Here is a 13,548-nt window from a genome sequence, read left to right on the forward strand (position 1 = left end):
GAGAGAGATTATGGTTTTTATACCGATTCGGGCGTTGCTGATTCTATTAAAGGTCAGTTGTAGTGATGGGGGGGCGTTGGTGGATAGTAGAAGGAAAGTGTGTGTGTGGTGTGTGTGTGTGTAAAACGTTGTCGACGTAGAAACGGTAAATTTAACTATTTTTCTTCGGAGAGTTCTTGTATACTTCCTTTGGTCGTGGTTCCCGGGTGGGTAGTCCAGCTCATCTTACGATGTTGGGCAGGTGATGACCTTTAGTCCTCGAAACTTGTCCTTCCTTGTACAGCTGTCATTTTAGTAGCATGATCTTGGATACTAGTCTGTTGAAGGATTCAGTATTTGCTAACAAGGTTATTCAAGTGAATGTTGAGAATGGTGCAGAGGTAGCGCAGGTGAAAAGAGGTTGTGACGGGAGGTACCGTATGACTCAGTGCCGTACAGCAGGGTGGACTGGGTCTGGAAGTGTACACACACAGTGCTCTAACTCTGTACACTCTTTCTGTCTTTCTTCAAATGGGGGACTGCAGTTACCTTTGCTAGAACTGGTTGCCATTGGTGTAGTTCCACATCTAGAAACCATTCTCTCCATCGAGGTCTTCTGTGGTCACTACAAGTATCATATTGAAAGAAGAGAGTAGGTGCAAGGATGCAGTCCCGCTTCCCACCATTTCGTATTTCGAAGAGCTTTGTAAGATTCTTGTTTCTACTGGTCCACCCTGACTAAGCTTGATGACCATATTGAGGAATTTGGTAGTAGGAGAACATCCAGTTCATTCTGTCTACAGGCCATTCCTCCTTCTCTCGGCTTCGAACATTTTGGTGAAGTTTATAAACGTCACATCTAGTCCCTTGTTCTGTTCTCTATATTTCTCTTGAAGCTGTCAAAGAAGAATTACCATATTGGTGGTGCTCCTATTGGCTGTGAATCCAGATTGGTTCTCTGGTGAGAGGAAGGGTTCTGCAATGATTATCACCAGTCTGTTCAAGAATATTCTTGGGTGGTTTTCCCCTGCGATGGGGAATAAAGTTAAACTCCTGTAGGTGAAACAGTCAGACTTTCTCCCTTGTATTGAGAGATGACGATGAAGTCTGCATCAGTTTTATAAAAAACTTGTTTAAAAATTTGTCCGAAATATTGATTTCAAAGTTTGGCATAAGGTCAGAAATTTCAGAGGGATGGGGTGGGGAGTTGATTCCATTGACCCCAGTGATTGACTGGTACTTATTTTATCGACCCCGAAAAGATGAGAGACAAAATCGACCCCGGCGACATTTGAACTCAGAACGTAAAAAGTGGAAGAAAAACCGCTAAGCATTTTAACCGACACAGTAGCGATTCTGTTGGCTCGCCACCTTAATTATACGAAATATTGAACATTTATTTTGAGGTCCCTGGATAACTTTTATGGTTAGATTGTTAAGAGATATGTCCAAATATCAAATACCAGTCATACCCCAATATTAGGGAATTTTGTCCCCCCCTCACCTTACTCCTTTAGTAAAGGGAAAAACTTTATTAATGTTACTAAACTTGGTAACTTGTCTGCCCCGATTTAAAATTTCACAGCCATCTCCCCTTTCTATGACAGTGTATTAAGGGAGAGCTAACCGACTTACAGCCCTCCCAAATTGTAGTCTTCTCTTTCTGTTAGTAACATCAATTTGTTACGAAAATATGTTCCTTCTGGTGGAGTTGGAGGGAGAGAGAGGGGGGGAGGAAGGCGGTTGCATTGTTGTTGTGATGGTGGTGGTGGCGCAGACGGAGTGGTTATGTCAGTTATAATGGTGGTGGTGTAGAGCAGCAGGGGGGGGGGGGAATGAGTGTCATATGGACTGGTCTAACGGACAGGAAACATCACGTGACTACTGTCTCCCTTTTAATCTCTTTCCCCGATCCACTTTATCCCCACCACCACCACAAATACGATTATAAATACCATCACCACCACCACCACCACCACCATTGACTTCCACTTCCCTCTACTTCCTAATAGTCAAACCTCCACCCTCCACCCTCGCTACTGTAATCGTTCCCCCCGCCACCACCACCACCATTAAAACATCCCCTCCCTCTGCCGCCGCCTCCACCCTCCTCACATGTAACACGGCTATTATACCACGTGACTTACGTTACTCAGTTGGCGGTTAATTCAAAAATAATTTCATTTCGAAATCGGGCGTCGTTTTTATTCATTCCGCCTCACCGTTTGCCAGCAGAGCACCTTACTATTGGACACTTTCTTCAGCTCGCCTATTTGTTCCTCTTCGATTACATCTTATATTCTATCCGAAGATTCTAACCGTTTCTTTAGAACGACCATCACGCACTTATCATCATCATTATTATTCTTTCTTAAATAAAAGAAAGCTAATTCTTTAAACATGGAAAATATGCGTAGATCATTCCGAGCCACAAGACGAAGCCGTCGGTACCTCTCTCTCCGTGACAAGGAAAACCGTTTATTGGCAACCCCGGAATATGTGAAGAAAAGACCCGAGATCGAAGACCGGATCGATGAAGAATGTCCACAATGTACCCAGGCTGAAAACGAAAGCAGAGCCAGGAATGGTCCCACTGGTGGTAATTGCCAATTTAGTCGAAGTGCCAGTGTCAGAAAGACCGTCATTGATGCTGTTGGGACACTAAAAAGGGTGAGTGACCTTTTATTTTTTTAAATATTATGTCTTATATGGAAACGTGGCTTTTTCAAAATTATCTTTATTTTATTTTAAGAGAGACTAATGTGTGTTTGCGAATGAAAATAAATCGTTAAATTATGTTGATTCATTTGCTAACTTTCGTAGTTTCCGCAACATCGGTTCCTGGGACAATATAAACTGGATCCACTTTAGATGTCTATCCGAGAAACAGGGGTAGACATAGAACTGCCAAAACAAGTCATTATAGTATCGGGTGGATAACGGAAGAAAGAATCAATAGTCTTTCGAACAATTGTCCGGTTGGGTTAAATATATATCGCGAGTTTTGATCTTTGTTTTAATTGTTAATATCAGACCCTTTACGTGTATCACAACATTAAAAGAATCCATATATATATGGAAAATATATTTTAGATGAATATAAATGTTAAAATATTGTTTTAAATATTTTGTCTTTCATTTTAAAACAAAACCGTTTAACTCCCGAATATACCCCTATTACGTGTGTATATATTGATTATACTAGTATTACGTATCTTTGTGCCGAATATATCCATCCCTGTTACCTAAATCGTTTATTGGTGGAATTGTTGAAAGGCTGTGGGAATTATTCCGTCAGACGGAATTTTTACTTGAAGATTGTGCGAGTGTCTGTGTGTGGGTGTTCCTAAAGAATAGAGTCGGAAATTATTTAGTGCACCCCAAGTAATTTCGGTAAATTATTTAAAAAATTACCGTAATTTCTTCGGATGTGTAGGTTTTAAGCAGCGTAGATTATAAATTCTTCAAAAATATGCGTTACATTTTTAGAACAAATCTTGTTTTTGAAAAATATCAAAACTGAAAAATTATGGATGTGTTTTGGGACATATACACACCTCCTAGTCATTCTCCACTTTCAGAGCCCTAATCTTTGGTGCTTAAAACCTACGCAAAAAAAAAAAAAAAAAAATGAAAAAAGGTTTTTGGCACGCCAAATAATTTCCGACTCTATTGTACAGGAACTACACACACCACTCTTTAATGACAAATATTAATATTTGTCATTCCATTAACTGCCAGAACATTCTTTAATTCTACTATGATCCCACTGACTACACTGTCCTGAGGTTTTCTTTTTGAGAAAATAGATGAGGTAGACCTGTTCCCTCTACTCAAAGTTGATTCCAACAGACCAGCTATGACAGAATCGATATTATTTCGATACAGACTTTGTCTAATTTCCTGGACATTACCAATTTAGGGCAGAAGGGATTCCCAGGAGACACTTTTTCTAGTTGAGTTTGTTTATGGAAACCGTCAAATGTCTGTTACATGGTTTATCAGGGAACACAAACGGAGCTGAGACTGTTAATAATTGCCTTGCTGTTGGAATTCTCTCGCTACTTTACTCTGAGAGAGAGAGAGACATGTCTTGTATCATGTTACACATACATTCCAGTGTTATCAAATATTTCTTATCGTCGTCTGTCGCAGCCAAGCATCTCTTGGCTACTGTTTCAGAGAGAGTTTGAAAACGTTCTGCTTGTCCTGTCCAACCGTCTCGAAGCTACTGTCTTAGAAGTGGAACATGGAATAGGCGCGAATGAATGGGAAGAAATTTGCTTCCCGAAACCACATAGGTTCTGGGATCAGTTCCATTGCGCGGCGGCACCTCGGGCTAGTGTCTTCTAATACAACCTTCAGTCTACCAAGGTTATATTAAGTGAGTGGGTTTGGAGGGCGGAAACTGAAAGAAGCCCGTCACACACACACACACACACAACACACTCACACAGACGTGCATGTGTGTGTGTCAACTCTTGACAACCGGTGTTGGTGTGTTTACGCCGCCGTAACTTAGCGGTTTGGCCAAATAGACCGATAGAATAAGTACCAAGATAAAAAAAAAAGAACAAGTCCTCGAGTCGAGTCATTCGATTAAAACATTTTCAAGGCAGTGCCCCAGTATGGCTGCAGTCTAATGAGTGAAACAAGTGCAAGATAAAGGGATGTGTCCTGCCTTACCCCCACCAACCCCTGGCTACTGGCATTGGTGTAGCTCGAACTCCTGTCCTGCCAGTTGTGGTTTGTTTCACACGAGGCCAGATCGTCGCTGTTTGAAATCGGTGACAAGGATTCTCATTGGTTGCTTACATTTCTACTGTGTGGTGGTGGTGGTGGCGGCGGCGGCGATGGGTGCGGCTGTAATGTTGGGGTTGATGAAGATAACAATTTGCGGTAGTTGTGGAGATAATAGGCCTCAGTGGGATGGTAGCATTGTGTAGGGGGGTGGGGTGGGGGTGGTTCCATGGCTATTATATTTGGTCTTTGTGTGTGTGATTATACAGCTATTACAGTTATGTATGAGTGTGTGAAAGCGTGTGTGATAATACAGCTGAGGTATTTTGTGTGTGTGTGTGTGTGTTTAGTCAGCCTCTCCCACCCTCCGTGTCTATGGACTTCTTTAAAGGACGGGAACCTGATATCTTAGGAATGTACGTGATTATATGAGGGAATGTGTGTGTGTGTGTGTGTGAAAGAGAGAGCAGAGATTAGTATCTGTGTGTTTATGGTGTCAGTTGGATGTAGAACCGTTTGTAATGGTGGTGGTGGTGGTGGTGGTGGTGGTGATGCAGAGTTGGGGTGGTGGTGGCAGATCACCCCAGTTGAACACCATCTTCCTCATCTTCATGTTGGCCAATACCAGTAATGGTAGGTGGTGGGGCTGTCAAGGGGGGAGGGGGGCATTTGACTCCACCTCCTCCTTACCAAACCAGTGGTTCTCAACCATTTTCTTTTACCTCTGGGTCCTTTCCATTTACTGTTTCACTCTGGTGGACCCCCCCCCCCATAGTTTTATAAATCCTTCTTTCAAGATTTCTCTTTGGGGTTTTTTTTCAAACCTTAACTTGTGCAAGTTGGACTGTGTAAAATGCTAGAAACAGAAGCTAAATTTGTTTCCTGCAATAAATACATCTAAATCAAAATTATTTTATGGACCCTTAATATACTACTGTGTGGATCCCTAAAAATCTTATATGGACCCTTGTTGAGAACCGCTGTACCAAAATGACCATCTGTGATCACTATTTAAGGATCAACGGTTGGCACCTAATTCTTACCACTTCAAGACATTTTGGAATATTTTTACTGCCAATTTGGTTTGTTGTTTCGTTAGGTGAGCAATGATCCCACAGGCCTATGATCAAAAGTGTTCCAGTCGTGACCACCTCATCTTTTATTCTGACCAAGTGTATTTAGGATTACATTATCTAATGTACAGTATTGTAACTCATATAGTTGGTGTTGGTAGTGATTATCTTAAAGGACATGTGTATCTAGGAATACCTTATCTAATGTGTCCATCTGTTTTCGTTTTTCTTTTTAGAACAGTAAGGTGTAATTTGAGGGAGATGTGACTGTCATATCTAGCACATTAATCAGCCATGTGGAGGCTCAAATGTTGAGTCAGGGTTTAAATGATGCAAGGAAATATTGCAGTGTTGTGTGCAGCTAGCTCTAGCCAACCCCTGTCACAGTCTTGATTTGACACAGCTGAAATCACAGTATATTACTGGTACTGAACTTGATGTAAGAAATATTCAGTTATGACAGCACATGGTGATTAAAGCTGTACTTTTCAGCCAATATCCTTATGACCCCCTGGGAGTCCATATCAGATTTTGGAGGGGTCCATACTAGTAAAATAGTAAACATGGGGTTTACAGTAATATTTCAACTCGTTAACTGTCTCAGCCTTTTACTGGGAACTTATCCGGGATGCCTCATATTTCTGATCACATTGCATGCTGTTTAATAAATACAAAGAAATCATCATCATCATCATCATCATTTAGCGTCCGCTTTCCATGCTAGCATGGGTTGGACGGTTCAACTGGGGTCTGGGAAGCCAGAAGGCTGCACCAGGCCCAGTCTGATCTGGCAGTGTTTCTACGGCTGGATGCCCTTCATAACGCCTACCATTCCATGAGTGTAGTGGGTGCTTTTTACGTGCCACCCGCACAGGTGCCAGACGGGGCTGGCAAACGGCCACGGACGGATGGTGCTTTTTACGTGCCACCTGCACGGAGGCCAGTCAGGGCGGCGCTGGCAATGGACACGGTCGGGTGGTGCTTTTTACGTGCATTCTTACAATGTTTCATAATTAAATTTTAATATTTAGCATTCATGTTATTTAAATATCCTTGAAACCATGTTGAAGATCCAAAATAAAATATCTTCTCAAGTTATGAAATGTACCACTGGTGGTGCATGTGGCTGTCCATTTTAAGTTTGTGAAGAACCACCGGTGGTGGTCGTGGTGTAATGGCAGTAGAGATGATGATGATGATGATGATGGTGTTGATGGCAGTGGTTGTAACTGTAATGGTTTTGTTTTTATGTTTTTCAGAAAATCTCTTCCACTGCTCAACTGATGAGTCAAGGAAGCATGGCAGATATCGGCAGGCGCCGATCCTTGAGAATTGCTTCTCGGACTCCACCACGCTGCACGCATGGAATTAATTCCGTCTATTCCCCTTTCAGTTTTGAAACCCCAGAGAAGCGCAAAGCAGAACGCAAATGGTGAGGACTTTATCAGACTTGGTATTTTTTAATGAAGACCACCCTTCCTGGATGTCTTCAACTCCTGGCATTTTTATAATAACTTCTTTTATGCCTGGTTCCAATTAGATTGGGCTAAACCATGTTGTTTACCCCCAGACTAAATGTGGCACAGTTAGCCTTAAAAGTGTCCCTTGTTAGACCTAAAACACGTTAGACCTAATGTATATCATCCCCTTAAAAAGTATCTACTACTTGGGAGACATTACTTGAATTTGCTCACAACCTTAATTATGGGACCCTGTCTCCCTTTTTAAGTCAGTCTAAAAAGATTGTAGACATTGTCTGTTTTTAGAAGAATAAGGAAAAAAGTGAAAATACAGATTTAGTATTATTTTTCCCCGGTTAAAATGGGTTGTCCCTGTCTGTAACAGGTGTCCCTTTATCTTACCTGGCTGTCTGACTTGATCTGATCAGCTGCTCACTGAGCAAAGTAGGGTTTATATACAAATATGGCACAGGTGTGACAGTGTGTTAAGAAGTTTGCTTCCCAACCACATGGTTCTGGGTTCAGTCCCACAGCATGGCACCTTGGGCAAGTGTCCTCTACTGTAGCCTCGGGCTGACCAAAGCCTTGTGAGTGGATTTGGTAGACGGAGACCGAAAGAAGCCCATCATATACGCACACACACACACACACATATGTGTGTGTGTGTGTGTGTGTGTGTGTGTGTCTTTGTGTCTGTGTTTGTCTCCCTTCAACACTTGACAACTGGTGCTGGTGTGTTTATGTTCCCATAATCTAGCAGTTCAGCAAAAGAGACTGACAGAATAAATATCAGGCTTCTAAAAAGTAAGCACTGGGATTGATACATTCAGCTGAAAATTTTTCCAGGTGGTGCTCCAGCATTGCCGCAATCTAGTGACTGAAACAAGTAAAAGATAAAAAGGTGTGTGTGTGTGTGTGTGTGTGTGTGTGTGTGATAATTTAACGTCTCCCTTCCATGCTGGTTTGGTTTCTGTGACTGGGAAGACTTCCTGCTCCCAGCCATTTTGCAGAAGGTTCTGGGTACTTGTTTCTGTGACTCTTGTGAAGTCACGAAATAACTGACAGGACAAAGGAACAGATTGCAGTAAAGTGTGGGGTGGCACCATACCCTGTGCTGAGGGGCTGAACTGTGATAGCGGGACAGGTACCTTGCTATAGAGGAGGTACATGGCTACCCTTATGTATAGGGTGGGTGGGAGTAGCTTGGAAGAAGGTAGTGATAAGGTGCCAGAGTGAATTTTCAGGGTACAAAAAGAGAGAATATAGACTGAGTATCATGAAGGGTGGATTGATGAACCATTGCTCTAAACAAACTGACCAATGAAAAGTAGAAACACACACACACACACAGGCAAGTCCAGTGCTTTAGTCATTAAATTACCGTTCCCATTTTTCTGTTTTTCTAGGTGTGATATCGAAACGCCAACCAAACTGCGTCGTGAAGTGGAAGCATTGACTTCTGACATGCAAGCTTTGGCATCTCTGACACCCAATACTCTGCGCAGTCGGGCATCTGCACGGTGAGGCTGCATCTTGGCTTTTGTTTTCTTTCTTTTCCTGACGTGGTTTTCTATGTATTTGCTGTATGCATTTGTGTGTTTGTGTATATATATATATTTATAGGTTTGCACATTTGTATAAATATATTTAATATATATACACACGGTAGTCCCCCCGGTATTTGTGGAGATTACGTTCCTAGAGCACCCGTGAATAGTGAAAAACCGTGAATAATGGACGTGGTCCTTAAAAATGCCCATAAATGTCAAAATATAACGTAAAATTATATATCTGTATATATATATATATATATATAAATATATGTATATATAATATATATATATATATATATATATATATATTATACACTTCCAGTGTGAGCAAAAGTGTGCATGCACTGCTATATGTATATATAAATATATAACAAAAACGCAATAGAGGACAATAAAACATCTGGACAGATATAAGATACAAAGGTGGACACGAAAACAACAAGGTCGGGTCATTTGTGGCCTCCTCTCCTTGTCCTTACAGTTTCGGGCAGTTACACTTGAAACTGTTCAAATCTGGTTGTCCCCAAAAGGTCTCAGCTTAGAGCATTCGATCTTTTGTGAGAAAGCAAGCGAATGTGTTGGACAACAAAGACAAAAAATAAAACGGAGAACGTGTTACACAATTACAAATACAAACAAGAAAATAACAACAGGTGTCTTTTGACTAATAAAGGGGAAACAAATGGAGCTGGCATGGGGGGAAATGTATATATGCTCTTTCCATTGGTGGGGATTCATTCAACTACTTTTCAACAGACTCTTGAAAAAGACGGACCTTCGCTTTACTGTTTAGTATACGTTACTTCTCTGTCTCTTCTTGAGATTTTGTAACTATATATATGTACACACACACACACATATTTGTGTTGATGAGTGTATTTGCGAGTGTAAATATATATTTGTGTGTCCTTGCATATCTCACTAATTTGTCAGCAACAAAATATCTTTTAAAGCTAAACACAAGATTCAAACGATCTCAATTAAACAAACTTAGAAAAGTCTACCAAATTCTTTCTCAATGCTTTCCTTGTTGTTGCTTCTTTTTTTTCTAATTTTGGCTGATTCTTGTTTCTTTTTTCTCTTTTTTTTTCCTTCTTCTTCAAACAGGAAAAAGTCTCCAAGAAGACTCAACCAGGCCAAGAAATTCCAGACGGTGGTGTGAAGTTCTCTCCCTTAGACCAGTCATTACTTGTTACTGCTTTTCTTTTTCTCATTTATCTTTATAGTTGCCATGGAGAGATAGAGATTGAGTGTGCTTTCCTCTGAGTTACTCAAGTTGAGTATAACCTGTTTTGAGTTACTCAGATTGAATTTGTTATACTTTGAGTCACTCCAGTTCAGCATAATGCGCTATGGGTCACTCAGGATGAGTGTGATATGTTGAGTCCCTCAAGATGAGTGAAAGCTTTTTATGAAAAAACGGAGACAAAGTTGGGTTTTCTCTCTGTTTTTGATATTTTTGTAAAAATTTGGTTGACGTGAATGGAAGACTGAGTTATGCCTGTTGCTTATATAACCATGCTCCCTAAATACACACAGACTATATACATATATACACATACTTGCATCCACACTATATATATATATATATATATACATACATACATACACACTACACACACCACACACACATATATATACATACACACATACATATTTACTGTATATGCATATGTATGTTTATCTATCCATATAGATATATATAAAACGTTATATATTAAGTATATATAATTTGATATTCTAAATTTGGAATCAATATTGTTTTATAATTTCCCCCTGTATTTTGGGGGATCATGTATTCTAGATAACTCCAAACTGATCCCTATTTCCTCAGTCTTGCTTTTTTTGCTCCAGATTGACCCCTGTCTCCCCAGGCTGACCTCTCTCTCTCACCAAATTAACCCCTGTCAAAATAATTGACTTTTTCAAATTTTTTTTTTTAAATTGTTTTTTATATTTGTCTTTGTAATATATTTGGTTGTGATGGTCACTTTTGGTGACATGTTTTTAGTATATTCTGGTTCTGACTTGATTTAAGGTCAACCCTGAAATATTGTCATTGCTCAACTTATTAAATTATTTTATTTTTCGCTTTCTTTTCGTTTTTATTCCTGTTTCCAGAAAGGATCGGAATAGGTAGGGTTAAATTTCTTGCCTAAGAACTAAATGTCTGCTATCCTTGGACTTCTGGGCTTTGTGAGCACTTTGCAGTCACTATTCTATCACCTCACTAACGTTTGAACCTTACGAGGCTGGCATTACACTGCCAGGACACTGGCATTACACTGCCAACACACTGGCATTACACTGCCAACATGTTGGTGTTACACTGCCAACACACTGGCATTACACTGCCTTCATCTCAACACCATTTTCTACCTTGCTGTCACCATAACCATTTCGTGGAAATTTATTCTTTACCAGGAATTCTTGTCTCTAAACTGATACTGTTGGTTATGACAATGAGTGTTCCAGATGATCTGATTACTGGAACAGCTTGCTCTTGAAATTAAGGTGCAAATGGCTGAGTACTCCACAGATACATGTACCTTAATGTAGTTCTCTAGGAGATTCAATGTGATACAGAATGTGACAAGATTGGTTTGGTCCCTTTTGAATTACTGGTATGACTCATTTTTGCCCAATACACTGTTATTTTCTAAAGCACACCTGTAAACGTCCTCAGGTGGAATTATTGGTTAAGGCCATTTACTCCTCATGGATATTCTAGAATCTCTTTAGGGTAGATCTGGAGAATTAACAACCTCCTCATCTTATTGCTCCCTGCACCTGGTGAGATGTGGGTTGATATGTGTGTTGTTGGAGTTGTTTAATCTTAAGTCAGTTGTGACTGTTGAGTGATGAAATGTGAACATCAAAATTATTCCAGTTGTGGCGCTTCCATCAATTGGCTCCAAACATTTATGTGCCTTTCTGTTTTTCTTTTTCAGAGTGTAGGGAGTGATTCGAGGAAGATTTGGCTGCTATATCTCGTAGACTGAATAATCATGTGTGGGCTCCCTCAGTGTGTGTGTGTGTGTGTATGGTTGTTGAACCACAAATCAGACAATGTGCAGCAGACTTGTGGCTAGGCCTTTCCAGCTGTGACCATCCTGTCTTTGTGCAGATATTATCCCAGAGCCTTTTTCACTTCAGCCATGTTGTGAAAGGTCCCACATCCACTGACCTGTTGACAGATGTGCTCTTCAGCAAGTGTCTCCTATTAAGGGCCTTGCTCTCTATTACCTGTCGACTCCTTAATCAGTTCAACATTAAATCAAACAGGTGAAAACTCTTCTATTGAGTTACTGTAAATTGGGGGGGGGAGGGAGACTTCTAGCTTCTTGATTATCATTTATCTTGCCTTACTCCCTTGTCTGTCCCCTTTTAGTTTTCTTATTGTCTGTGACAGTTTAATTCCACACTACTCTGGCTGGATCTGTCCTTGGTCTGTCAGCCGTTGTCAGCCCCAGGTGCTGGTGGCACCGAGCACAATGTAGCTTCATTTAGCTATGATCAGAATGACAATTGGTGGTGTGTGCTAGAAACGGTTAACAACAACCATGACCTTCCCTCTTTTGGAATCTGTTCTGGTTGGAATTTACTTTTCTGCTTCTTCTTAAATGTCTTTTACTCTCAAATGTTCTTCTTGTCTTTTCACTTGAAAACCAAGCTCATCCCTCCTTAGGCCTTGTCCCAGGAATTGGAGCATATACCTGGTCATACATTGATCAAATCTTTCTCTGACTCCCCTTTTCGGGTCCTCATGGAAGGCCTCCTCCACCTGTGTCACTTTTCAGAAATAACTTTGTTGAGAAAGGAATTTCTTTCTGTCTTCTTTTCCTTCACTTGCTTCTTTACATCCAACATTTTCAAAAGACGGAAGATTCTTCTTGTTGTTGCTGCTGCTTAAACATTTCATTTTATTTTCTTTAATTCAAATTTATTTTCCCAACACCTCTCTCCTCCCCGTCTCTTCCATTCTGCAACTCGTTTCAACTTGAAACTCTCTCTCACTGGGTTTTTTTTTCTTAATCTTTTATCCAAAATAATCTCAGGCTGTGTTAATGTTATTGAGGCTGCTTCCTGCTCTTTCTGCGTTTGTCTGAGCCATAAATAACAAAAATGAATGATTAAAGACTAAAGATAGCTGACGATGTCTAAAGACTAAAGATGTCTTTGATGCTAAGCGATGAAGTGGATTCTGGAATAATCTGAAAGGATTTTGTTTGGAAAATTGAAAGAAAAAAAAAAAAGAAAAATTAATTTGGTGAATTAGTTATCACTTTGTGACAGACATCTGTTAGCTTAAACAATCAATAATAATAATAATAATGATGATGATGATGAAGTTCTCTCCACACAATGAATAGATACGTGTGTCCGTGTGTCCCCATATGCACACACTTTTTTTTTTACTCCTGGCCCCAACCTACTCCAATGTACCTGTTCATCTTTACATATCTGTCTTTTACCTTTTATTTTGGAAACTATTTTTGGCCCCTCCCCTCAAATATTTTCTTTCCTAAATTCTTGATCTTCCAATGTAAATAAATTATTTATTGATTTTTGCTTTTTAATTGAAAACTTCCCAAATAACTTGAAATGCTTCTGCAAATGTTTTTATTTTATTTCTGAAAATTTAATCAAGTCGAAGTCCCTCAATAATTTCTCAACATATTCGGTAAAGAATACATTAATTAAAAAAAAAAATGATTAATTTCTAGCAATCACTCCTTGTTC

General features: G+C 40.0%; 1 protein-coding gene across 1 annotated transcript; it reads left to right on the forward strand.

Annotated features, from left to right (window-relative positions):
- Positions 1 to 2,120: 2,120 nt before the first annotated feature.
- Positions 2,121 to 13,083, forward strand: LOC115224445. The gene is made up of 4 exons (XM_029795348.2): positions 2,121 to 2,649; positions 7,052 to 7,224; positions 8,659 to 8,772; positions 9,913 to 13,083. Exons 1-4 carry the CDS (start codon positions 2,380 to 2,382, stop codon positions 9,965 to 9,967), a joined length of 612 nt encoding a protein of 203 aa, XP_029651208.1. The 5' UTR covers positions 2,121 to 2,379; the 3' UTR covers positions 9,968 to 13,083.
- Positions 13,084 to 13,548: the final 465 nt, after the last annotated feature.

Source organism: Octopus sinensis, linkage group LG25 (assembly GCF_006345805.1).
Source record: "Octopus sinensis linkage group LG25, ASM634580v1, whole genome shotgun sequence".
Classification (NCBI taxonomy): domain Eukaryota; kingdom Metazoa; phylum Mollusca; class Cephalopoda; order Octopoda; family Octopodidae; genus Octopus; species Octopus sinensis.